At 47.3% G+C, this 27,918-nt stretch overlaps 1 protein-coding gene across 1 annotated transcript; it reads right to left on the bottom strand.

Moving 5' to 3' along the window:
* Positions 1 to 526: 526 nt before the first annotated feature.
* On the bottom strand, positions 527 to 27,071 carry AHCY (adenosylhomocysteinase). Its single transcript, XM_054644279.2, has 10 exons — positions 26,914 to 27,071; positions 25,096 to 25,286; positions 22,259 to 22,334; positions 20,361 to 20,513; positions 14,248 to 14,360; positions 11,420 to 11,627; positions 9,918 to 10,005; positions 8,938 to 9,055; positions 4,464 to 4,658; positions 527 to 1,505 (listed from the first exon to the last, which is right to left on the bottom strand). Exons 1-10 carry the CDS (start codon positions 26,939 to 26,941, stop codon positions 1,374 to 1,376), a joined length of 1,302 nt encoding a protein of 433 aa, XP_054500254.1. The 5' UTR covers positions 26,942 to 27,071; the 3' UTR covers positions 527 to 1,373.
* Positions 27,072 to 27,918: the final 847 nt, after the last annotated feature.

The following is a 27,918-nucleotide window of genomic DNA, read 5'->3' as shown; positions in this document are numbered from 1 at the left end:
GCCCCTTGGGACCCTCATTCAGTTCAAATTGGTGCTTTTTAGAGGTCAATGCAAAACAAAACCAGGAAAAAAGCTGAACACTGAGCAACATCTTGTTTACTCATCTCTTTTGTTTCCTCCCCCCCACCATCTGTTCCAACTGATCACTGAGGTTTGGGCATGAATCTGAGAATTTCAAGCACTTTGTAACATCATTCTAAACCTTTTATCTTCTCACATCCAGAAACAGAGGTGGGCTGCAGTGCAATGCTGGACTGAAGAGGACAGTGGCAAGAAAGGGCTTCCATGGCATATGGAGATAAATCTGTGTGGGCAGAGGGACCATCCTGTAAGATTCAGCACTTCATATATTTCCTGAGAAGCAGCTTTTCCCAGCCCCAGCACAAGATGCAGAGCAGCCACAGCAAGGGCTTTTGCCTTGAGGACACCACACGTGGGTACATCAAATATTTTCAGTAGCTTAAAGATCACACAAAGGTAAACAAACCCATGGCAAACCCCAAAATATCTCACTGCACAAAACAAGTCAGGCCACAGTCAGATCTTTAATAAAAGCACTTGAAGTCAGTGACAAACATGATACAGCAGACATGACAACTCAGAGAAATCAAGTTGGGGGTAACAGTGTGCTGCTGGTGTCTGCAGAGGACTGAACAAGGCCCCTAAACCCAATGATCCCCTCAGTGGCTCCTCAGCTGCTCACAACACTCTTGAAGGCTGCTAAAAGTCTCTCTTGCCTCACCCCTCCTCAAGCTGGTATGGCAGAAGCACAAAATGGTCTTGATTCTGACCAAAACCAAGGAAGTAAACTAACCCAGGAAAAAGCTCCAGCTCTAATCTTTTAACAGGAGGCTGAGTTGCTTTTACAGCAAGGAGACCAAGCAACCCATATCCTCCCTATTTCCTCCAGTTTCACAATATGCACTTTACCAGGGCACTGTTGTGGAGAGGGCCTGCCACTGTCAGTGTCCTACTGGGATTTACCTGATTGGAGCAGGGCATGGCAAAAGCATCTCCCTGCAGAAACCGTTCCCCACCTCATGGTGAGCTGTTCAAAGCTGACAGCCACTTGTGTGGCATGACTCCATATTCTCATTTAGCCACCTTCTGTCCTGTTCCCCTCACTGGAGCATTACAAACCAACAAAAGGTGCACAGCATCCTTTTCACTGTGACATTAACTAAGTAACCAATTCTAATTCCAGGAGTCAGTGATCCTCATCCACTGACAGGGCCCTGAAGGCTCCCTGGTAAGGGGAGGGGTTGTGCAGCACTGAGAGGAAAATGGCAAAAGGCTTGTCCTCAGAAGCCCAGCACACACAAGAGCTTTGGAAGGTTGTATCCCTGCACTTTGGTCTTTGGGCAGCCACCTGCTCAGTATCTGTAGTGGTCTGGCTTGAAGGGCCCATCTCTGGACAAGCCCAGGTATTTGGCCTGTTTGTCACTCAGCTTTGTCAGCTTCACACTCAGCTTGTCCAGATGAGCAGCAGCCACAGCTTCATCCAGCTGGAAAACAAAACATTGAGATAAGAACGTCAGAACTGAGTTCTATTAGTTCAGGAAGTCACAGTCCAGAGGGCAAAATGAATATGTGGAGACCAACAGCAGCAACAAGGAGGACTTAAACTGACACAGCTCTTTTCCTGCCAACATCCCTCACCTGTCTGAGCACAGACCTGCACTTACATGGAAGAGCCTCGTGCTTTTGAGGGAGTCAGGTTAAGTGAAACAAGATTTTATATAATCAAACCCTTTTCAATCAATTTACTCATTCACATCTATCCAACAAGGAAAGAACAGAGATCAAACTCTTCAGATAAAAGAATATCCAGTTTGGTAAAATTATAAAGTTTCCACTACAAAGAAAAGATACCTGAACATACTACACTGTCATCCTACAATATTATGTAAGTCCTAACACTGGAAAAAAAATTCCTGCCCTCTCCAGATATTCCATCTTAGGGCCACATAAATAATGAAATTCACTCCAGAATCTCCAGTTCAGCAAGACTACTTGTATCTACTGGCACTGTCTTCATGAAGAATAAAACCAAGGTGGGCTGTGGGACACAAGCACAGAAAGGTTGAGATAATTTCTCTATCCCAGAGGTGTCAGGCAGATGTGTAAACTCAAGAAACTGAAAAATTTAGAAAGTTAGAAGGCAATTAAGTGCTCCAAGAGCAGGTACAGGAGAGTCAGAAAACAAACAGGAGGATGCTGACCAAGCTGCTGTGTCAGGGGGGGGATGTACAGCCACAGGGGATATTCAGAGGTAGAAAGGACAGCACAAGCAGGGATCAAGGACAAGCCTGACCATTTGTAATTCCTGCAAAACCAGACAATCATTGCAGAGTAAACAGATACAAGCTAAGTCTAAATCCCAGCAGCACAGAGAAAACCAGAAATATTTCCCTCATATTACTTTAGTAGACATGAAAGGCTGCAATATAACTGAAGGGCAGTAGATAAACAAAACAATCAAGGGCCAGCTTGTGAACCAGCAGGGCCTAAATGATTCAAAAACTAGTCCTGGATTTCCCCCTCCAAGGGCCTGTGGTAACAAAGCCACTACTCTGAAGTGATGCCATGCCATGAACCAGGTAAAAAGCTCCATCTGCACAGAGGGTAACTCACAGCAGCTCAGCCTGCTCACAGTGACCACTGTGGACCTTTTCCCTTGCCTTTAGGGAACCAGGACAGCCAAAGGTGACAAGACAAAATCAGAAACCTAAGGGGAAATGGTTGAAATGGTGGCAGTGAACCATGAAATCCACCAAAGAGTCAGATAAACCATGAAAGAAAGAAAATCTAAGGGGAAGGTCTGTGTTTAGGAGGGAAACAAGTATTTAAGCCTAGTACATCCTGTCAAGATGTCATGAAACAAAGGATGGTCAGAAACTGTATTCTCATCTGGTTGATTAGACAGGGGTGTGAAGCTCTCACAGGTGTATTTCCAGTGAATTTAAGATTTCACCCACTTGAAAAGGAACTGAGTCCCCGACAATTCCCAGATGAGGTTTTCAAGCAGCAGCAGGGATCAATTGTTTCACAGCTGCTTCAGCTTGGGGACTTCAAGACTTAGACATAAACACACACAAATTTAGACAAAGATAAGCCGACATTCTCACCTAAAAATCAAAGCTAAGCAGGACAGATTTATGCCAAGAACATAGAGACAGGAGTTTTCCTGGATTTCCAGGAACACGTTGCAGAAATGTGTGCAGGTCTGCAATGGCCAATCAAAGCAATATTCTTGCAGTCAAAGAAAGTGCAGGGTAAGGTTCTTGGTAATTGTTAAGTCTTGCACTTGGACCTCAGAGCAATTACACAGAACAAGGAAAGGCGTTAACCCAGAAAATTATCACAGAAAGCTCTTTTGTTGGTTCTGACAAGGTGACTGCTTTATTCTTTGAATAAAGCCCTCTGTGAGGCACAGAGGGTCAAAAGTGTTTGTCACAGTGGATGAACCTGAAGAGATCACTGCCATATGCTCCCCCTTAACAGGCAAATTCATATTTAACTGCTTTGGGCATTACTTCTCATTTCTTTGTACTTCCAGTTAAAATATGCTTACTAAAAATTGTTATTCAGTGAAAGGATGAAGTCACATTTTATCAGCAACACTGGGATGTATTTTCAAGAGAACTGTCAATAAGACTGTTCCTTTGAAGACAAAAGGTGTGGCAGTTTGCTGATCCACTCCTACACTGCATTTCTGATATGCTTTGCTTGATCCTTAACTAATGAGTTTGTAAACTTAAGTTCTTCAGAAAACACCTCATTAATAAGCCCAAACATACACATTCTACTTCCCAAATGGAAAGTATTTTCACATTTACTCTCACACCTGGTTGTGCTCCAAAAGCAGTAGGATTTAACTCCAGCATCTTTTTCCATGAACCATCTCAAATTCTCAGGCTTATTTTGGAAAATTAAAACCACATTAGTTTTCTAAAAGGAATATGCAAGCTGTGACATGATCCAGACTTTTCCAAGAACAAAAACCACAGAGATAAGTTTAAAGGGAAATCTGAGGAAATCTGTCATTAATATTTTGTGAAGTTATTAAGACCAGATTGTGATAAGCTCTCTCAGGTGCAAATGGGATCAGGACTCTATCAACCACAGCAAAAGGGATTCAGTTTCACTCCAGCTTCAACTCTGCCCTTTGCTGCTAGACAGGTTTGTAGAAGGAACAAGCTGATTGGTAGAAGCTCTCCAACTGCCCTGAGGCAGCACAGGGCTTCCCAGCACCTTAGAGAAGGCAAGAAGTGCCTGCCTGGATGCTCTGTCACAGGACAGGCAAGTCCCAGTTCTGCACACAATAGATCAGCCCATTCACACCCAGCACATGCAAAGCCAAACATCCTCTGAAGGACAGAACCTTCAATGAGTTCAAGCACCAACAAAGCCACACCTGAAGCTGCCTTCCTTACCAGCACCGTTGTGTGGCTGTCACTCACCTTCTTTGGCAGGAAGTGGACCCCCACAGCATATCTGTCACTGTGGGTCCAGAGCTCGATCTGTGCCAGCACCTGGTTGGTGAAGGAGTTGCTCATGACGAAGCTGGGGTGGCCCATGGCACAGCCCAGGTTCACCAGGCGGCCCTCGGCCAGCAGGATGATGTGGCGGCCGTTGCGCAGGGTGTAGCGATCCACCTGTGGGAGCAGCAGGGCCACGTCAGGCACGGGGCAAAGCCGGGGCTCAGGGGGCTTCCCTGCCCCTCAGCAATTCAGGTGTAACACAGACACCCTTCTCCCTAACCCTGGTGTTTGCAAAGCCTGCAGCAACCCTGGCCTTCACAGCACACACATCTCAGCATCTGCTTTGTACTTCACCAGCTCTCCCCACACTCCTTCAGCCAGCTCTCCCCACACTCCTTCAGCCAGCTCTCCCCACACTCCTGGCTTTTCCACATGCCAGTGCAGTCCCAGCCAGCTGTGATGGGAATGTGCTGCTAGCAGTAAATCCCAGTTCATCTACACCCACTGGTCACAACTGGTGTGTAGTGACAAGGAAGAGGGAACACCTCTGCATGCAGCAGTCCAGAGCTTTGGCATCTAACACAGGGAACAGCTGAAGCCCTCAGCCTGCTGAAGGTCCCCTGGAACTGTTCCCACGTCTGCAAGGCCAATACATACAACAAAGAGCTGTCCTGGCTCCTGGTGTACCCTGCTTTGCTCTTGGGGGACCACAGGCATGATCCTCCCCAATCCACCCCAGGCACAGCAAGACTCTGCACACAGAATCCAGGCTCAGATGGGCTAAGGAGACAGAGCCTCAGCTGTGAGAGTCCCACACAACACAGGAGACAGATAAGGTCACTGTGCCACACAACTCAGGAGATAATGTCACTTAACATGTGCCCCAACTGCCTGGGCCAGACTGGACTCCTGCAATGTTAAACTTAACTCTGCTTCTTTTGCACCTCTCATTAGCTCCTCTCTGCCCTGCCTTCACCCTAGAGGAGGTTACAATATTAAAGCAATAATGAGACACCAACATGGCCCATAAGTCACAAGAATACTCAGTATTAACTGGTATTTATTGATCACTTCATACCAAGCATTTGGAAGTAGAGCACTTTGGAAATACTTAAAACATAATCAGCAACCAACTTTGACAAAGCCTAATGCTTCAGACCATTTATTTTCTGCTAGCACAGCAGAGCAACTGTGACAGACCCAGAAGAGTCCTTACTCACAGCTATATTTAAACTTCAGAAGCTAAAAGTCATTTAATATTAAGTAAAACACAACTTTCAATTTCGTTCTTAAAGCTTTGGCCTGTAAGTTAAAAGCCACATGTGATGAAGCTGTAATTGTAACAAAACTTTCTTCTGAAAATCATCCTTGTTCAGGACTTCAGCAGAGATGCCAAGAGCAAACCAATACAAACCATGTTTTTTATAACAGGTATTTTGCCTTCAGAGGTGGTGTGTGTCTCCACCTGCCTGCCCCAGCTATGCTTCAATCACAGCATCATTTTCTGCTTCTCAGGTTCACATGACAGATTATTATGATATCAGCACAACACATGCAGGCAGTAACCACCTCAAAGAGCAGCCCTAAATCAGCCTTGATTTCTCCTGCCCAAAAGCACTCAGCAGGTGGGATAAGAATGATCCCCCCGAGCAGCTGCAGTTGTTATTTTGGATGCCAATTCTCCATTGTGGACTAGCAGTGACAGTGCTCAGTGCACCCAAAAAACACCATATGGGCCATCAGGAGATTATGGGAGGAAGTAACAAAAGAGGGAACCAGATGGGAAGCAAAACATGAAAAATCCTGAGAACAGCTACAGTGTTACTTATAACAAACATTGCATTTACAGACTGAACTACTGAAAGATAGTTGAGCAGTTCAAGTAGCATTTCAGTTTTGAAGTCTGAATTGGGTGGTTTAGGTGTCAAAATCTTGTATCCTTACATAATATCCACATAACTTGCCCCTGGACAGCTGGATTGTGCATAGAACCCCACCCCTTCAGCAACCTGTGCTGACAGGAGTCATTCAATGCACAGGGGAACATGGAAAATGTAAAATTAATGCAGAGAAATAAATACAAAATAGTAGTGGTACCAGCAGAGGCTGAAGTCAGTACTGTGGAAACCCATCTCATATACAAGCAGACAGAACAGACTGATTTGTAAACTCAATAAATTGCTCCAGAAGTAGAATTCAAATTATCCAAGCAATAAGCTCCTCTCCACACTTAAACAAATGCCTCCTCCTTTTTCCCACTGGAATTTGTTTGGCTCTGGACTTTCTGGCTGCTTTGCACTTCCCTTCCCATTATGTGGGAATAACTTACAAGCCAAAGTTCACTGACCTTGACCTTTCCTTGCCCTCTCAAGTTGAGTTTGTGCTGCAGGTCAGTCTTTGATACTCAAACACAGCTGAGCAGGGCTGCATTGCAAACCCAGAGCCAAACCAACCTGCCAGCTTTTCAGCAATAAGCCTATTTCCTCCTTAGCTGTCCTCTGAAAGCAACACATGAGTCACAATGGCACAGTAAGATGTTTTTCTTATTAAAGTATTAAACATCTCTTCAATCAGCCCAGCACTGGTACTGAAACTTTCATGCTGGACACAGTCTCAATTACTCTGTACCTCCAGCTGAAGTTAAACACCTTCAGCCCTGGCATTAATCCTCTCATCAAGAGAGATGTTCCTCATAGAAAGTCAGGGATTTTTTGCTCTTGTACTATGTTCCCCTCTCTGGTTCAGGATACAGAAAAGAAGCTGCCAGGTTTTAGTAAAAATCTGAATATTTAGAAAGTTAGATTTCTTCAGCATTAATCCATATGGACAAGCCTGACCCCAATTCCATCCTTTTCAAAAGGTAATTTTTTTTTTTTTTAACCAGAATCTTGTTACAATTTTCATACCTGAGACCACACTGCACCTTACTACACTCTGTCATCAATGCCAGACTGGCCCCTAAAAGCAAGCATTTAAAAAGGGATTTACTGCCTCTGTGCAGGGAGTTTGTATAGTGCCATATTAACACCCACTTAAATCTTCAACAATGTTTATTCTTCAATCAGTCCAAGGTTTAGTTTTAAAACAACCTGAGATAGTAGAAAGCAGGCAGGTACCTGTGAGCTGAGCAGAGTCAGCTCCACTAAGGCCATAGGCAAGAACAAACCTGAACACAGTGAGAACTTGAGGGTGTAACTCCAGCCCTGGTTAAGGCCATGCAAAGTGACCCAACATACCTTTCACAGGTGCTTAGTCAGACTTTGATGTAGGTGGCCAATAAGTCACAGGGGAGTTATGAAAATTGGAAGGGTAAATGGAGATCTGAGAGGTATGTTTGGGTGTGGTGTTATTAAAAAGTACAAAACCTGTCACAAAATCCAGCTATTAGCAAAGATACTCCCTCTTCAAAAGGTAACCAGAAGTCCCTCACCAAGTCAGATAAAACCTGGTTTGCTTTATGGTTGTCCCTCAACGCTGGTGTGACCAAGCAGTTTTGATGTAGTTCAGTTTTGTTTCTCTGCTTTAAGACACACAGTTGAAAAGCTGAAATTTTCAGACTCTGATTTCCCTTGTGTAGCTACAGCCATAGCTTAACACAAATACATGGCAGGCATGCAAGCTGAGCAAGGGTAAAACATCCTGCCTGCTTTGCCCACACAGGTTTCTAAAATGAAGGCACCAAGTCTGGAAGAGAAAAACCCAAGTTTGGCAGAGCACCAGGTAGGCTTTCCTGAGGCTGCAATTTCAGAGTAGATTAAAAAAAAAAAAACAAAAAACACACCACACTTTGAAAACAAAGAAGTGTGAATTTTTTCAAACATTGACAGAATCCCAAAAGTCATTCCATTGAGATTCCCTTAGGACCATGACTGTTCTGCTGCAGAGCAGTACCTGAGCAAACAGCTCCACAAGAGGAGATTCAGGTCAAGTACCAGGCAATCTATGGGCTCTGCTCTTGAAATTTATAGGGTGTCTAATGGTCTGCTCTGTATTTCTCATCTATCTTGCTTTTGGAAGCTGAGCTATGAGATTGTTTTCAGCTCAGGGCTACTGAAGCAAGCACATTTGCATACCCCCTGCCCATGCCCCAAACATCAAAGCTGAATGGACTAGATGCAATTACTTGTCTCTACAACCAGCACTAAGCTTAGGCTCCTGTCTCTCAAGGAAGTGGCAACACATGGAGGAAGATGTACCCATACCAGGCACTTCTCCCCAGAGATCACCCTGAGGCCTTGGGCACTGGCTGGAAAGAATTTCTTTCATGGCAGCCCAAGACTATCATGTGCAGCTTGTCCCAGGTTAGCAGAATCTGCATTCTGACCAGAGCAACAGTGGCTTCCAACAAAGCTAGAAACACCAAAGAAGCTGAAGAGAAATACTCTCTAGAAATGGACACTGAGTAGCTACTGGTTTTTTTCCAGCAGGAGAGCCTGTGGAAAGGCTGCCTCACCTGAGGTTTGATATTCACTGCCTCCACTGCATTGTCATTCAGCCACTTGGCATCAACTTCCACATCAAAATGGCCAATATTACACACTATGGCATCATCCTTCATCTGCTCAAAGTGTCTGCAAAAGAAAAGAAGTTGTATCAAAAGTTGATCCACACAGTTTTCTCCCTCAGCAGATGCTCCAATCCACAGCCCTGAGAAGTGCCTAGCTCAATAACTGCATTGACTCTTACAAGGTGTGTGGGGCTGGTAACCCCTCCAGGCATGGCAAGTCTGCTGGAAAAGCCTTTCAAGCTTCTAGAGAAGGACATTTCCCAAAGATATAAAAACTTTCTGGAGAGAAAGTATTTTCCCAATATGGAAAGTAATAAGCTTTTGTTTGATTGGTCAAAACAAATACCTGCAGTTATTCTCCTTACACAAGAAATAATTTTCTTCATGACTTTGAAGTTCCCAGGAGTTTTACATCTCTTCCCACATACTCTGATCTTCCATTATAACATGTACAGTCATCATGGCAAAGAAAGGAAGGAGTCTGTGTGGAGCTGGGGATATAAACTGAGATCTAAGAAGCAGAACCAAACACTGCAGGGCAGCACATTGAGAACAGGCTGGTTTCAGCTGCTGATACGCACCCACAGATAGAATCACTTTCAACCTTTACCTGCCTCCCCTTCTGTTCACATTTGTCTGGCCTAACACAGAATTCAGCCCTGATGCCTTCATTCTCCAAAATCAATCTACCTCTCTGCAGCTTTTGTTTCTCCATCATTACATTCCATAAGCCAGGAACAACTGCAATGTGGCAACATCCAACCAAACTGACCAAAGACTTAATTTCTCACTAAATTCATGCTAAATTCTGATGTCCACAAGTCAGATGAGTGCTAACTGCTGACAGGTTATAATTGTATTTTAGAAAAGAAATCTAATTGTACAGGTATGCTATGCTTTCACTAAAGCAAGTGGCTTGGCCATACCTGCCCTGCACAATATCAGTGCAGCCAGTGGTGGTGACAAAGATGTTGCCCTCTTTGCAGGCCTCCTCCATGGTTGTAACTTCATAACCTGAAAAGAGAAAATGTTACTTCTCTACACAACCACCAACATTTATTAACAAGTGGGACACAATACTAGAAGTAGAAAAGTACAGAGAAAGAATGAGTCAAATGTTTCTGCCAAAACCTGGCCTAGAAACGATGCAAGGTAGTGGGACACTGGTCTCGCTAAACAGCAACATGGCACAAAAACCACCCATCCCTCACCCTTTCCAAATCTGTGGATCTCTGCATTCAATCTGTGCAGTCTGGCACAGCACTCAGACTGAATTCAGGGAGTCAAATTTGCAAAAGAAGTGTCCCCACAACACCTGCAGTTCTTGGCAGGTATGAACAGAAATGGGATAAACTGGTACCAAAGGCACAGTTACATGAGGCACCCAGCTCCAGAGCATGCCCTGGGCTCAGCTGGAAAGACAGAGAGCATGGCACTACTCTTCAAAAGAACCTATAGAGGGTAAGGCCTGGTGTTTTTTCATGTTTTAATTCCAGTCAAGCCGTATCCCACACTGGAGATTAGAACTGCAAAACTCAGACAATCCCTCAGCCCATCACCACCACGGTCTCTGAATCCTTGATTCACAACACACCTTCAAGGCCTCAAGTAACAAACTCCTTCCCTAACTGCAAGGAGAGAATTCCTACAGTTAAATTGGATTCGACTGTACCTCAGCAGGGACAGGGCTGAAACCCACTGCATCTTTCTTGGCCAGCACTCATTTAGTGCTCTCCACTGACACACAGACCCTGTCCGATGCCCCAGTTGCTGTTATGAGTAGAAAAGTTGCCTATTTTTTTAAAAGGTTGCAGAGTTCATAGGTTGGGCCAGTTGCTGCCACGGTGGAATTCTAACTGTTTGTTGTTGTAATCACCTGTTGTTAATAGTTTTTTGTTAACTACCTGTTGTTGATGGTTGGGAATTCCCCTTTTTGTAGAGTGGCACCCTGCTGCTTCCTGGAGAATGGCACCCGAGAAAGTGAAGAGGAGGGGACAACAAAGTTGGCATGCAAATGAGGAAACCCCTCACCAAACCTAGCAAAAAACCCTAAAAACAACGAGCCAACAGGGAACTGAGGGATCAAGGTGATGTCCAGACGTGAGGAACAGAATCCAGTGCCTGCTAAGACCCTTTTTACCCCTCACCCTAACCTAAAAGATGTCGGCTGGAAAGAGGAGCTTGAATGTCAAACTGAAAAACTGGGAATCTCCTGATGCTCAGGTGAGGACAGAACCCCCAGCTCTGCCTGCAGGCCAGTAGACAAAGCTGCATTTTTCCTCCCCCTCTGTGCCTTTCCTAGAAGCAGCGGTGCCGTGAGCGCGACCCATTGGTTCTTCCTACCTGAGCTGATTTTTAATAAAGGCATTAAAAAGGAGAGAGATCTCCTGCCCTGTTTATTTAAGTTGCTGCTCTGCTCAGCTCCCACCTTCCATGGCTGCCTGGAGGGCGTTGATGGGGTCGATTTCCGTGATGATGACTCTGGCTCCGAAGCTCCGCAGGGCCTGGGCGCAGCCCTTGCCCACGTCCCCGTATCCTGCAACCACTGCCACCTTCCCAGCAATCATGACATCGGTGGCACGCTTGATGCCATCTATGAGGGACTCTCTGCAGCCATAAAGGTTGTCAAACTTGCTCTGAGGGAGAAAACAGAGCAGTTTCAGAACAGATGAATGCCACACAAGTGAAATTTCCTTAAAGAAAGAAAATGAACTTATGTGCAAGTACTAGGAGAGTAATTTAAATACTTTAACCACCATGAGGGACAGGAAGAAGACAACCTGGTTAGATGTTTTTATTCATCCAGTTTCAGTCTATGGAGTTATATCAAACACAAGCTTCAACATGGTGAGAAGCATTTCATAAATACCTTGTATCTACTGACCAGGGCTTGGACTTGCTAAAAACTTGTTAGAGGTAACCTGAGTGTGTTTCACACCAATGTAGGTCTGAGTTCCTAAACCAGATGTTTATCAGCTCCTTGCTGCTATTTATTAGACAATGAACTGAACCAAGTGCCACAGGAAGGCAAAACACACCAGCAGCATATCATCTTATCTCTGCAAGACACATCCAGCCTGCAGAGCAGCAAGCTGCCCACACCAACCAGGAGCAACTGGTTCTTGCAGCCCCAGAAGATCCAAATTACATCTTTTCCCATGAGGAGTTACCCTAACACTGTCACTCACTATTGCTCAGACTTAGAAAGATTCAGCAAGCAGCCATTCACAATAATGGTCACTGCAACCAGGACCCCCTGGATTTCATCTCCTAATGCCCCATCACACAACATCCTCCTACTGTAACACTGACATTGACAGCCAGACCCTCCAATCAAAAGTGCCCAGCTAAGTCAGACATCAAATACTACCTCACCCCTTGAACACCTTCCTAAACTCAAACACACCTTGTTGTGCTAATCTTTGTAATGCTCCTTCTTCTTCTGGAGCATTTTGTTCTGGCCAGGAGGAGGGGCTGTACAAACAGATTTGATTCCTTGGGGAGTTACAGAGACCAAGAATTTTTAAAGAAGCTGGCTACTAATGTTGAGCTGTGCTTTACTATTGCAAGGAAGCAATACTAAAAAATCCTGCATTCACAGCAAAATACTGGTCTCAAAGCCTGTCCTGGCTTTCTACAGCCTTAGGGCACCAACCCTTCTCGCTTTTACTTAACACAGCACTGTCTGCTACAGGCAATCCTAAGATTAAATTCCCAGAGGCAGCAACCTGGTCTAGTGGAAGGCACACCCACAACACCAGCAGTTCTTGTAAGTATGAACAGAAATGGGATAAACTGCTCATGGCCAAAATGTAACAAATTATACCTCAGATCCAGAAGTTCCTGACTCAGTGCCTATAATCATTATCAGGGGCATAGCTGCCATTAATGTATCAGAAAATTGTGTTACCAATTCTTCAAATTCTAGAGCTAGTACCAGTTGGTATCCCTCTTTCCTAGTCCTGCAGATTTTCCATGCAGCATGGAGGAAAGAGCATGGTCAGTCAGATTTGATTCCTCATCACCAAATCCCCCAAGTGCAGTCAAAGCCCTCCAGGTGTCTGTTCATTCCCATGCAGGTAATAGAGCAGAGTGTTGGATGCAGACATTTGCCCCACCCAAAACACATTTGAGTGGCAGAGGGGAAGAACAGAGCTGGCTGCTGTGCCTGCCTTCTCTCTCCAAATGTTAGCACAGGAACCTGGCACCAATTGGAAATAGCAAAGTGGGAGAGCAGAGTTTGTCATCTCAGTTGCACATTTTCCCAGAGATCTGTAATTGTGGCCAGTACAAATCTTGTACTGTATAAATACCAAACAAGACTTGAAAACAAGCACTTGCTTGGCACTAGAATCCCAAATCCCTTTAAGAGGCTTTGTTAGAAACATCTGAATTTCCAAGTCTACTAAACAGTACTAATAATTATTATGCAAGTGGCACAAATCTGGCTGAAAAGGATGTGAAGAACTTCCTTCAACATCAACTGGACTCCAGCTGACAACCTATGAAGTGTCAGGTGCATCTTAGTGAGCAGAAATGAGACCAGAAAGGCAGGCCAAACATGAGAACTGCCAACCCAATAGGATGATGTCTGTATGGAACTTGAAATAGAGTCAGTAACTAGATTAAAAAAACATCAAGATGCATAAACCTTTAGTACACCTTTAATTGCCACTACAATTCATCTGCAGCCAAAAAGCACCACCACCCTTTAAAAACCACTCCACTTCATTCTCAATTCACCAGGCTTTATCTTGGAAGCAGTACTAAAGCTAAGCAAGGGATAAATAGATAAATATCTCCCTCCTGCTCTCTCTTCTGCATCTGCTGCTCACAGATCAGCCACAGGCTGACCAACCAACCAACCTTCACCAGCACAAGCTCAAGGAGGTCGCACTCTCTTTTCCAGCTGGTATCTGACACTTGCCTGGGAGCCTTTAAGCTACTCAGAGTGAGGACAGGCTCCTTGCCACAGGTACTGACTGCCCAGGAGTCATGATCTCCAAAAGTGTGTTCACGTTATTAAACAGCAGAAGAATGGATGTCCTTACATACAAAAAAAACCCTTGATGTCCTGACAACAGGGCATTTACAATGACATCAAGGGCTCACTTTTAGGATGTGCTGGAAATCTCTGCTCAGAACCAGATCAAGAGAAGCTCCGCAAGAGAAGGAATACTTTCATGGCAATGACAACATCCCAACATCAAGCTGGTCAGAGAGCAGAACACTGAAGAAGGGCTCTGTCTGTATTACCTTGGTGACAGAGTCATTCACATTGATAGCTGGCACTTTTAGGGTCCCATTGGCCTTCATCTTGTACAGGTTGTGAACCCCAGTGGTTGTCTCTTCTGAAATACCTCTAATTCCTGTGGGAAGAGTAAAAGTATTCACCTTAGTTGGAGTCAATGCTGTGCAAATCAGGCCATCCAGGTGCTGGGAGCATCCCACAGAGGCTTAAGTTCAACAGTCCCTTGGCTGTTGAGAGAACAGGGAAGAGATGAAAACCCTCAAACAACTGCAGGAACACCAGAGGACGTGCTTCAGAGCCACACACCTGCTCACCTGTGCTGTGCCTGCCCGGCTCCCGGGGCACGCAGGCGGGCGCAGGATCCAGGCCCGGGGAGGGAACGGGGACGGGCCCGGGGCCAGGATCGGCCTCAGCAACGGCCCCGGCCCGGCCGCGCCCCGCGGCGCCGCAGCGCCCTCTGCTGTCAGCCCGGGGCGCCGCTCAGCCCGGCCCGCAGGGAATGTCCTGAGCCGGGAGGGACCCCCAGGATCACCCATGGCAGCCCCAGCCCTGCCCAGACACCCCAACAGCCCCACCCTGGGCATCCCTGGCAGCTCCTGGAGCTCTGGCAGCCTCGGGGCCGTGCCCATTCCCTGGGCAGCCTGGGCAGTGCCAGCACCCTCTGGGGAAGAGCCTTTCCCTGGTATCAGCCTGAGCCTCCCTGGCACAGCTCCAGCCATGCCCTGTCCCAGAGCAGAGATCAGAGCTGCCCTCGGGAGGAGCTGCAGCCCTGGTGGGACCTGACCTCAGGCTCCTCCAGCTGAACAGACCAAGTGCCCTCAGCTGCTCCTCATGGGCTTCTTCTCAAGGCCCTTCAGCCTCATCCTGTCCCTCCTTTGGACGCTCTCTAGCAGCTTTAGATCTTGTTTATATTGTGCTGCTCCAACCTGCCCCCAGGACTCGAGGTGGGGCCACCCCAGTGCAGAGCAGAGTGGGACAGCCACCTCTCCCCCAGCCAGCCTGATGCACCCTGGGACACTCAGAAGCAAAGCAAGGATTGTGCTCCTCAAGGTCATGCCCAAGCTTTGATTTTCACCCTAAAAAGCATTTAAATCCTTGTTATTGTGCCTCCATTCTTTCCTCACTGTGTGTCACTGGGTTTCAGCATTTCCTCCTGCAGTGCCATTGTCAGGACTTTTTTTGCACTTCTTTCCCTCTCTGCTCATTTTATTTTAAAATACTTTTTTCTGTGGACAAACCCATGCTCTCTTCTTCCATGCCTCCCCAAGACATTACCAACCCTCCCCAAACTCCAGTCCTGGTTAAGCTTGCAGAGTCTGCCTGGGGTCTGGGATGCAGCCAGGCTCATCCCTGGTCCCCCAGCTGCAGATGGGGAACCCTGGGCTGTCCTGTCCCAGCAGCTCCCCTGGGATGAACACAGGGCATCTGCAGATCCCCAATGATGGAAATTCGACCATGATGTCTCACCGCTATTTTCCCAGCTCTGGGGCACCCTGGATGGATCCTGGAGCTGGTTCCTTGTCCAGGACCTACTGATGGCTCCTCTCTGCACCCTGAGGGACTGCAGCTTGCTAGTGAGGGCATGGTTGCACTGGGGCCACCCTTGGCTTCTGGCTTGTCCCCCTCCTGGGGGAGCCCCCTTCTTGCTGCTTTCTGATGCATCTTGTTGCAAAATCCTCATTTTGGAGTTCCAGTCAATTATTGCTGAATACCTCAGCCACTTCTCATATGGCTTCCCCTCAAGGTCCTTCACCATCCTTGTGTCCCTCCTTTGGACACTCTCTAAGAGTTTGACATTTTTCTTACATTGTGGTGACCAAAACCACACAATGTTCAAGGGGAGGCTGCCCAAACCCAGAGCAGGGCAGGCCAACCCCCTCCCTTGACCAGCTGGTGATGCCACCCATGACACAAATGGTCCTCCTGGCTCCAGGGCACTGCTCACTCAGAGATGCCAAGTCTGGTCCAAATCCATCCTTACTCCTCAAAAAATCCAGCTGTGAGCTGGTCCAAGCCCAGGCAGGAAACTCTAAGAGCAATTCAACATGGTTTTCACAACAAAATTGACAGATTCCCCAGTGGAGCCTGAGACTGAGCCATGAGACCCTCCCATTGCTCCCCAGACCACTCTGTAGCACATGAAGGAAATGAGACCAACAGCACTAGAAGAGAAAAGGCTGATTAACTGGAGAAGGCTCCAGAGAGCTCACTGCAGCTTTTTAATACCTGAAGTGGGCTTACAAGATGTGGACACACTGTTTAGCATGGCCTGTTGCAAGAGGACAAGGGAGAATGGTTTTAAATTGAAAGAGGATGATTCAGACTAGATATAAGATACCATTTTTTTACAATGAGGGTGGAATAGGCTGCCCTGAGAAGTGCTCTAGGTCCCATCCCTTGGAATGTTCAAAGGGCTCTGAGCAACCTGAGTTGAAGATGTCCTGCCCATTGCAGACAGGTTGGACTAGAGAGCCTTTAAAAGGTCCCTGCAACCCAAACCATTCTGTGGTTCTGTGATCAGGCCGACTGATCCCCTTCACTTCTACCTCACCACAGAGCCTTCGACAGCCCCACTGCCCTGATGGTCACCTGCTGAGGGAATGCATTCAGGCTTTGGCATATTTAGGGCTTGCTTAGAGGAGAAAGGAGAGTTTAAAGTTCAGTGCAGCCCTGTGCACAGTGAAATGGAGGCTCTGTAGACATTCTCCCAAAAGCATCAGCTTCCAGAACAACTGCCTGGATCATGGACAATCACCCCCTTGAAGAAAAGCTTTTGGAGGTCACAGCAGGAACCTCCAGTTCAAACCTGCCCTCTCTTCCTGTGTATCTGGCAAGTAAGAGACACTCTCCTCATCCTTCATCTCTCTCCAGGTGAGAGTCCTGAGCTTAGCAGATTCTCTTTCCACAGCACTAAGCAGACCTCACAGCCCATATGCTGTGGGAACTCAGCACATCGTTCCTGATGTCCAGAGTTGCCAGGAGAACCCTTGGGGGTCTCAGAAATCCTGGAATGTTGCCAAGAGTGCTTGGTGGCTTGATTTTGATCCATCCACAGAAGTGACAGCAGTTTGAGGACATGAGAATCACTTTAGAGTGAAGGGTGTAAAAGAGACACATTTATAGGGTGAAATATAAACTTTAAGGTTTTTGGTACAGGGGGGTTATGGAGACAAGATGGAGGGATCAGGGCGTGTCTTGTCCTTCTTCTTTCTTCTTCTTGTCTTCCATCTCTTGTGGTGATGTTGGCACTTGGGGATTGGTTTATGGTGAAAGTGCACTTGCCAACATGGGTGAAAAGTATTGGAAAATAAAGGTAAATATAATGTACGTAGATTTTAGTATAAAAGGACATGACCGCCCCGTGGGTGGTCAGAGTGCCTTTGGCTGCCTTGCAGATCAGACCTCTGTTGGGCAGACAGAAAATTTTGTAGATAAGAAACAATAAACAATCTGAAGATCGAAAAGCTGAAGAGTCCAGACTCGTCCTTTGAAACGCGTCCACCCAAGAACCACCCTACCCGTGTCGGGGCAGAGACAGACAGACAGACCAGACAATATGCCAACAGCTTCCCCTCCCTGGAGGCAGCCCAGCACTGTCCCAGGTGCCATTCACAGCTGCTCTAAACCACTCTGCATCTGCCCCAAGTGCTGCCTACACCACTCATGGTCAATGCCTGAGTGACTGGAGAGCAGAGAAGGGCCTGCAGCAAGAACAAGATTGAATTAAACTGACACAACCTTGCTAAATGCTCAGACCTGTATTTGTCACCTGAGCAATGAGCAAGTCTGATCAATGGCTCACAAATGAGCCAGTCTTCCCCACACAGGGCTTTTGCACAGATGACTTTCCCCATTGGTCAGTTCTCATTTCCCCCCCTTTCTTCCTTTATTTATCTTGGTATTAAGGGCATTTGGCTTAATGGAATAAGCCAACAGTACAAAGGCCATTCTGCCCTCCAACTGCAGGCACACTTCAGGAGAGAGGCAGCTTACTGAGCAGTTTCACATACACATTTAACTTGTCTCCTAGTTGAAGGAATACTATTTTCAACTGTTAGCTGCACACTAGGACCAAACTATTTAAATTAGAAGCAGCTGAAGCATGGAAGACAATTCCCTCTGAAATTAGCCCAGAAAACTTATCCGGCCTTTAAATGGCAAATGGCATTTTCAGCTGCCTCATGCCAAAATGCCTCCCATGTTCACAATCCACACACTGTGCAGGCTCTGCCAAAGTCACTCTCATTCCACCTCCACAGTGGTCATATCTCCCCACAAGCCCTTAAGATATATTAGCCTCTGTTAGCTATAAGATACCAAAATTTGATGCTACACCTCTTCATTTAAACAGACTTTGCAGCTAAAAGGCTAAGCACAGATCTCAGGTTAAGGAGATCAAGACTCTACTCTGTGAGTCCCATTCTGGAAGTTTTTCTGTTTCTAAGGAACAATGGACTGGAAAGTAAAACAGATCAAGTTTGTAATCCTCTACAAAGGATGAGATCAGTCTTAATTTACTGAACTGCAAGAAGCTTTTCAACTACAGCCAATGCAGACAGTCATACATTTTGGGAAGGGAAACACTGACAGATATTGCATCCTCCCTAGACTTTTTAAAACCCCAGAGGAAGAGTCATTTCTATGAATTTAGGAAGCAAACCCAGACAGGGATGTTTTTTATCAGAGGCAGGCTACACATGTATGTAAAAACCTGAGACAGTTCAAGAGCCAATGTCCTACTGCCCTGTACTATACTGGTGCCTTCTCCACCAGGAGCACAAGACTGGCAAGAGGATGAAAAGGGCTGGAGAGGAGCAAGAAGGACAACAGGAGGACTGAAAGTGTGAAAGGAGCTCAGCTCAAGCACCTCTGGAAACAGAGGCCAACCAAGGTGTACATGGTAGGGAAACAACCCTGCAAAACAGAGAATGAACATGGGAAATACTTTCTTTGGCCTCTGACAACACCAGGAAGACAGAGAGGGATGACCAATTGTATTCCTGGGCATCAAACATGGGAAAAGCAAGAGGTCATGCATATCACAAAGAGGCAACCCAAGAAGCACCAGAACTTTGATGGAAGAGAGGCTGAGCAGAGACCAATGAAAACTTTCCATCACAGTTTAAATAACACCAAGATGTTGAGTGTTGGATTATGGGTGACATCAGGCTGAGGATGAAGGACAAAGTGAGGCTTGTCACAGAGAAAGTTTCCCTCTTTCTGGTGCCCCTACCTGCAGCAGCACATGGATGAGGAGCAAAGCCCCACACTCCCCACAAACAGCCCTATTCACAGCCTGCCACCTTCAGATTTTTTCCTATCTTATTACTAAAGCAGAGCATGAGTCAGAGGAGAGCTGATCCAGGCTTCTACAGCAACCTCCCCTCTACAAAAGCACCAACAGACCCCACTGTATCACCACCCAATTTCCTCCACATCCCAGACCAAACATGCCCCTTAACTACCCTGGGCACACATCTTGCTGCAGCACAGCTGATGGACAGTGGCAGAGCTAAGGAGAGTCTGTCATACTCACCAGGCACAGATCAGCCTGCTCATGTCAAATTCCCTTCACAGAAACTTTTTACATAAGCACATGCTAGCAACATTACACTGATCAGTTTTACCAACTTGCACTGAAGGCAAATCAAAGCAAGAGTTCCTGACTTCATCAGCATCTTCACTGACAAACTGAATGAGTATTTAAGGTGGAACTGTTAATTTTCCACAGAAGGCTACAGGTGGTCATGACTTCATTCAGAACTGCACTAAGACAATGGGTAAGAAATGCATTAATGTAAAACTGTTAATTGCAAACAGACATTGAGCTGTTCTAGAACACAGCCCTCCTCCAGGAAGCTTTTGGCATGACAGCAGAACTACCTAGAGGTCATTTTCAGGTAATGGATTCAGTGAACTATGGCCAGGACAGGTCACTGCAGCTACAGAGCAGAAGTGGGAACAGATCCTGCAGGTAAGAGATTCTGGTCTTGAACTGTAAGGAATTTTCACAGCCTGTTTGCACATGCCTGTCCCTCTTCCCCCACCTCTTTTTACACCCCCCACCCAAATAGCCTGCCAGGCAGAACTGTGCCTGCCAAAACAAAACACAAGTCACCTTTCAACAGCTGTGGGTATTTGGTATGAACTAGGTTGGTAAGATCTCCACCATCATCCAGAATCATGTTGAGGGGCTGCCCATCCTTGAAGTACAGGGTCTGCTCGATGCACCACAAGTATTCCTCATCTGTCTCTCCTTTCCAGGCAAACACTGCATGGGAACAAACACAAACCATTAGCCAGTTTCTTACTCAGCATGTAGTGAAGCAGCCAAAGGAAGATTTCATCAGCAGCTCCCAGCAGCAGCTGACAGACAGATGATTATCTGTGCCTGCAGGCCAGCAAGGACATTTGCACTGAAAAACAGACCTCAGAATAATCACTGTTCCAAGGCCACAAACATGGTCAAAATTTTGAGACTTCATTGTTCTCCTTATTCCTCTTCCATGTTAAAAAGGAGAAGACAAAGCAAACTAAAGCAGACTCACATCCACAGCACCCCATTCATTAGAAATAACCACTGGACAGAATGATACAGATGAATGAATACACGACCACAGCATTTTCTAGCACAGCAGAAAAGAGGGACCAGATTTCAGCATGAGCTAAGCAGCAGAATATAAACTCTTCACCAGCTCTGAGTTTAAATTCTAGTCTCTCTAGCCCAGCACTAAAATCCAAGCTGAGGTGCCTCATCTGCTCTAATCAGGGTGTATTTCTATGTCAGTACAGCCTTAGCAACAGGCTGCCACCACTGGTATGTTGCATCCACTAGGATTTCTTTCTTTCCAGGCATCTGTACTGTCTTCCTGCTGTACTCAACCCTCAGAAGTACTCAGCCACTCAAACACGTATTGGGCACATTATTTACACACCCCAACATTCAGCTAAATCATTGTGTTTTCACTGTTTACATAGAAAATTGCTTGAGCCATGAAGAGCCAATCATGCAATTGCCTATTCTGAATTAATGTGTGTCAGGATCTCATATTGAAGCCAAAGGACCAGCATTCCTCCAGGGTCTCACAAATTTGTGAGGCACAATATTAACAAGGAGAGCAAGTTCCAAAAATAAGGATACAAAAGGCAATGGTCACACACTTTCACAAACACTCAACCTGTAAATGGCTCTTCAGTTGAGTTTTGGGTGCTGAAAGCAGTGAGGAAGACAACCCAATGTCTAAAGAATCCCATGTGGCTCTCTGACATCCCACACTAGAGGCAATGCCTGGAGCTGGTAGTGCCAAAGGAGCTGATGAAGGGATTACTTTGCTGCCATAGAATGTGCCACAATTAGGGAAAGACCTGTGCCAATAATTATTTATAATAGAAATGAGAGACCCCTCCCAAAGCAGACTGCCAGAAACCAAATTTAGCCTCTGCCAACAGCTGGGCTCAGTTCCCAGCACTGAGGATTACATTTCCTTCAGCTGAGTTACACCACAGACAGCTTCAGGTATTTATACTGGTCCATGAGGAATTCCTCCTTATTGGAACCTCACAGTAACAAGACAGCAGCATCCTGATACAGCACCTAAGGGATATTAGGCAGGAACACAGCTGGGCTAATTCTAGCCTAAAAATATCTTGGGTATTGACCCTGCCACTGTGACAGGGTACATTACCTTTCCCAATGCCTATTTAGGACAGAGCTTGCTGGAAAGCACCAAACACATGCAGCTGCACACACCTACACACCACTCCATTTCATCACCCAGCCCTTTCCATCATCTTAATGAGATCTATCAGAGCCCAACAGCAGCCTTTGCTGGGAGACCTGGGCAAAGGCTGATGCAACACAGCCTGAATCAAATGTCCTGGTTTGTAAAAACCACTGCTTCTGATGGGCTGTTTCTATCCTCAAGCTTGCTCAGAAGATCTTGATGTGTACAGTTTGATTTAGCAAGAACAGGCAGTACAGCCCAACTCAGCCAAACCAGAACATGGAGAACTTACCAGGGATACCAGCTTTTGCAATAGCAGCTGCAGCATGGTCCTGAGTGGAGAAAATGTTGCAGCTTGACCATTGTACCTGGAAAACAACCAAGTTTTGTTTGCTGAACAAAGTTCTGAGATATCAGGGACTCTATCAAACACAGGACTTAAAAAGGGAGCAAGAGCAGAAGGAAATTAGTGCAGATTCCTGCCATTTTCAGTAGCTCTACAAAGATAAGGTGAGAACTGGGTGTCTGACTAAGTCAGAGAAAATGTCACATGGAGAGAATGTGAATGAGCTTTAGTTGTGCCATATTATATTCAGCCATCTCCTTGCTCACAAGCACTTCTTCCAGACAGCCAGAGCACACTCCAGATCTTCAGGGGGGCCCAACAGGCACAGGATGGGTTTGGGAAGTTTTGGTGAATAAAGGTCAGATTTTCAGAACAGCCCTACAGCAAGTCCACTGAGGGTATGGACATGCAGCAACACACCTGGCACTCACAAGAGTCAGAAATGCAGTTGAAACATTACACTCAATCCAGGCATTCTCTAAGATTATGCTCACCCACCTCCCACTCTGTGTTCCAGTCATGGAAGCTTTTCCAGCTGAGCTAAGTGTTTTCCTCAGATTTCATAACTAGGCTCAGGCACCTAGAAAAGCAACAGCATGTTGCTGAGTTGCACTGAAAAGGATCTGCACACCTACTGCAGCTCACAGCACCACATCCCAGAGCCACATACCCTCTGCTCCCCACAGGGCTGACTGGCAGCTATTCACATGTTCACTGGCTACAGAGCTTGAGTAGAGAGGGCAATAAGGCACAAACATCCAGCCTGTTTTCAGATACTCATCCCACCTGATCAAAAAGTGACATTTTGAAGTAAAGGGTGCAGTAGGAAGCCGCCTATACTACCAACACTTGTCATGAAAACACACCTGGAAGGAGCACAGGAAAACAAAATCCATAACCTAAAGCTGCACCTCCTCACCTGGGTTTTTGCAAGTTCCCCCCATACCAGCAGGTGACACCATGGGGGCAACTTGCAAAAACCCAGGTGAGGAGGTGCAGCTTTAGGTTATGGGTGTCATGACATTCAAAAGTATACAGAATACCTATATACTGTTTACACTTCAGACTTGATACAGACTTGTGGTAGTGACATAGAGCCTAGAATAACTGGAACACCTGACAGTCTCAGACACTAGTATTTACATCACTGGGTATGGAAAGGATTATTTTTTGTTACAAATTATGAAGCACAGAATAATTATTCTATCTTTATTAACCCAGCCAAAAAATGGCCACCAAGGTTACTATGCTGCAGTGAGCTACATCCTCATTACATGGGCTATGATTTTATCAGTTTCATTCCTCCTCCTCTGGGGTTTTCATTCCTCCCTCCCTGGCACCAAAGTTCTGACAGAACAGGTGAACCAGGGCTGAATCCAAACTCAAATCAAAGCCTAAACTAATCCACAGGCATCAGGACAAGGAGTTCACACAGCAACACACACCTTTAAAGGTACAACCACATCTTAGAGAAACCAAGTCTCTGCAGGTACCTGCCTGAATGACTTGGATGAATCCCATATATCACTGGTCTGGGGTTATGCTCAGCTTAAAGCAGCTTGGCAATGTTTAACTAAGCACACAGCTGCCTCCTAGGCCAGCCATACTGGGATGCAGCAACCAACAGGATCAGCAAGGAGCTTTCCCAAATTTCAATGGCTACTGCTTCCTTTTAAATCCTGCAGAGGGATAGGAGTTCCACATGGAGTGCTGGAACAAAGCCAGTACTGTACCTCCACATCAAAGCTCTCCTTCAGCACTGCACCATTTGCAACCACAGGACAGCTCTGAACAGGCTGGGGAACCCCTGCACAGCAGCATGTACCCTGCCCAGGCTGACCTGGCACAGTGTCCACACCTACCTCCTCCTCTTTTTGAGGAAACACCTTCACAGCTACAGAGGAAACTCCTCCTTCTCCCAGCACCTTTCAATCAGCACAACCCTGCTCAATTCTTAACTGTTTCCAGAGAAGGATGCCATATAGGGCACCTCTGGGCAGCCAAACTGCAGGAAGAAGGAACTTCAGATCATTTACATACTTAACAATCCATCAAAATTCCAGTCAGCTCCCTGCTCAGCACACAAGCAATGCAGATTGTGCTCAGATACCTGGCTCTCCTCATGCCCTGTACAGCAAACACTCAGCTGTGACATCCAGACTTCATTCAGCAAGTCAGGCATGGGACACAAGGCAGTAAATGGCTTCTGAGTGGCTCAAGCTTTAATATGGATGAGAGTGACTGGTTCCTAGTCACACAAAAAATTCAGTGGAGATCCCAGCCCTTGGTCCCTGAAGCCACAGTGCACTCCTTTTCTTTTCCTGCACAGCTGAAGGGCCAGCACAAGCTCTCAGTAAACTTCATTAGATTTTGCTGACATTACCAGGGCAGAGTGGGGTTCTTAATACAGGCTAATCTATGCTGGAGGCAGTCCCTAGAGCTGCAGCATGAGCAGCCACAGCACTGCAAGCCCGAGCACAGCATAGCTGCGTGGCAGCAGCTGTGGGCACTGCCCAGGGCACTGCACACAGGGCACAACAGGCATTCAAAGCTGCAACTTGACCACAGGAAACACACACACCCACACCCCAGAGGTGCTGAGGGCAAGCAACAAGCTTCTTGCTCGAGGAGAGAAGACAAGACAATCCCTCCACGTGGAGATTGCAGCCTCATCCAAAAAGCACAGATGTTTGCCAGGATTCCGTAAGGTGTTACATAAGCAGGAGCAGTGACCTGGCAGAGCGTTACCCAAGAGCTGAGGGAGAAACTCAGAGCCACGTTACCTCAGCCCCCAGCACGATGAGGGTCTCTATGAGCACTGCTGTCTGCACAGTCATGTGGAGGCAGCCGGCGATGCGGGCGCCTTTCAGGGGCTTGGATGCAGAGTACATCTCCCTCATCTTCATCAGCCCTGGCATCTCATTCTCTGCAATCTCAATGGCCTTGCGACCCCAGTCTGCAAGGCTGATGTCAGCTGCAAGAGAAACAGGACAGGTGTCAGAGTTTGAATAGCTGAGACCTTGGTATCTGTTCACACACTTGTGGGTAGGCACTGGCTGCGACAGCTGAACTGAACACCCAGTAACAGCTGGGAGACAGAGGTACAGAAAAACCAGACCCTATTCCAGTTACTTCCTGGTTCTTTGCTATGGTACACAAGTTTAGACCAAACCTAACAGCCCCTCATGCTACTCCAAGAGGGTATAAATCAACTGTGATCTAGTGCACATACATCCCGAGGCCCATGAATTCAGTAAGCCACAGCCTTAAGCACTTTTTACAGACATTTCCCAAAAGTCCCAAAACTTCCTACAGGGACTGATTTCCACAGTATTGACCTGCGTGTAGGGAGGGGTTGGCTGTAGGGCAGTGGCTTCCCACACTGAGAATGCTCCCTAAGAGTGCACCAGGAGCTGAACCCAGCTTAGCTCCCACTCCTCACAGCAAAGCTGCAGGTCCTTCCCCATTGGATCCACAAGAATTATTTTAAGTGACTGTAATTATCTTAGTTACCAGTCTACTTCTACTTTTGTAAAAAGTATCTACAGCAGAAAAGTCCAGCAGAAAATGAGCAAGACAGATTTCTGACAGGCTTACTGTATTCATCATGGATGCCCAACCCCAGCCTTAAAAACACAAGGGTCAAGCAGGTAATGCCCAGCTGCATCAACTCTGCAGCAGCAGCCAACACAGATTGTCCTTCTTAGTTGGTTTGAGATTCTTTGAGAGATTTCAGAAGTTCACCATTCCATTTAGACCATAGTCAGATGCTTTTTTGTCACCTACCTCGTAAACACAGATTCTTTAGAGCACTAGGGAACACCAGAACTCCGAGTCAGACTGCTGGGTTTAACACAGACACACTAATTGCATTCTGCTGCAGAACGAAGCCTGGGGCCACTGAAGCTATTGCACGTGCTAGAGCTGACTGGAGCACAGCCTGTACACCACTAGGACTGAAACCTGCCTGAAAACAGGCCAGGAAAGGACGATAGAAACAAACATATCAAGAGGAGGAGGTTTAATCTTACCCCTGTTAAGGGCTTGGTAGCTTAACCAGGGCTGCTTTAAAAATACCCTACAGTATTTTAGGTTCAGAGCCTCTAGGGTAAATTATTTATGAATCTGAGCCTTACATACCAATGTTCTTTGAATGAAGCCTCCAAGGAACACCCAACTCTTTATATAAACTGGGATTCTTTGTGAAGTTTCAGGTCTAGTGAAATACCCGCCAAAACCTTCAGGGCACATGAGTCAAAGGTCCCGGGATGGGAAATACTTTTACCTTCGGAGCTAAGCCTGTTCCCGCCAAGGGCTCTGAGCGGCGGGAGAGGGACTGGGCAGCCGAGCCGGGAGAGCGGCACAACCGCGAGTGGGAAGCCGGCGGTGCCGCTCCCCGAGCCCCCTTCCCCCGCGGTGGCTCCCCCAGCGCACAAGGGGCTCAGGCCCGGCTCCGCCGCGGGCAGGACCCGCCGTCCTCCCCCCCGCGGCCACATCCAGCGCGGCGCCGCAGCCGCCGAGGCCGCGCTCCCCGCACCGCACCCGCCCCGGCCCGGGAAAGGTGCCGAGCACGGCGAAGTCGGCCCAGGGCTCGCACTCACCCACTTTGTAGGGCAGCCGGTCCGACATGGTGGAGCTGCGTGGCCGGCGAGCAGGAGGAGGCAGTAACACCTCCGGGCGCGCTTTAAGTAGAGGCGGTGCCGCTTGCGTGAGGCGGGGCCGGGCTGCGCTTGGGCGCTGGGCCGGCGCTTCTTCCGGGCCGGGCCGGCCGCGGGCCCGCCTCCTCTGCGAGCAGCGAGGGCGCGGGGTCCGTGGGCTGTCCCCAGAACGTGCCCGTCCGCAGAACCTGCCCCCCGCTCCCTAGAACCTGTCCCCCGCTCCCTAGAACCTGTCCCCTGGCTTCTGCCGCAGCTTCAGCCCCGTGCCCGAGCAGGCTCTGGCGGCCTCCGCACCCACCGCTACTGGTGCCAGCACGGGAGCCGGTGTATAAATATCTGCAGGGATGGCTCAGAGCATGGACCAGGTTCTGCTTCCTGGGACCCAGCGATGGGATAAGAGGCAATGGGCAGAAGCTGAAGAAAGTTCCACCAACATGAGGAAGATATTTATTTTGCAAGTGACCACTCACTGGAACAGATTGCTAGAGAGGCTGTGGAGTCTCCTTCACTGTAGATATTCCAGGCCCGTGCTGTGGGATGGCTCTCTTTGACCCAGGATGTGGGACCTGAAGCCGCACTGTGGTCCCTTCCAGCCTCACCCATTCTGGGATTCTGTACCATGAAGCCACAGCAGGTCCCAGGGCAGTGCCAGGAACAGCCCCGATTCCAGGCCTCACCACATGGACACTGAGCAGACAGCACTCCCTGTTTCACTTCCCAAAGAGGATCCCATGAGATGTTCAGTGTGAAGTGTTACTCTTGGGCACACAGACACTGCAGCAGGGCCTAAAGCAATGGGCAGGATACAACTGGTGAGATGCCAGGCAGAGCTGGGGCCAAGGTGTGAGCAGCTCTATCACCCTGGACCTTGGACTTGGCTGCAGGCAGTTCCCCTCCCCAGCCTGCAGCCCTCTGCCAGGTGCTGGGCAGGGCTGCCAGCCCCTAGGC

The sequence above is a fragment of the Agelaius phoeniceus genome, chromosome 17 (assembly GCF_051311805.1).
Source record: "Agelaius phoeniceus isolate bAgePho1 chromosome 17, bAgePho1.hap1, whole genome shotgun sequence".
In the NCBI taxonomy this organism is placed as follows: Eukaryota; Metazoa; Chordata; class Aves; order Passeriformes; family Icteridae; genus Agelaius; species Agelaius phoeniceus.
This window is presented reverse-complemented; position numbering and strand designations above follow the sequence as displayed.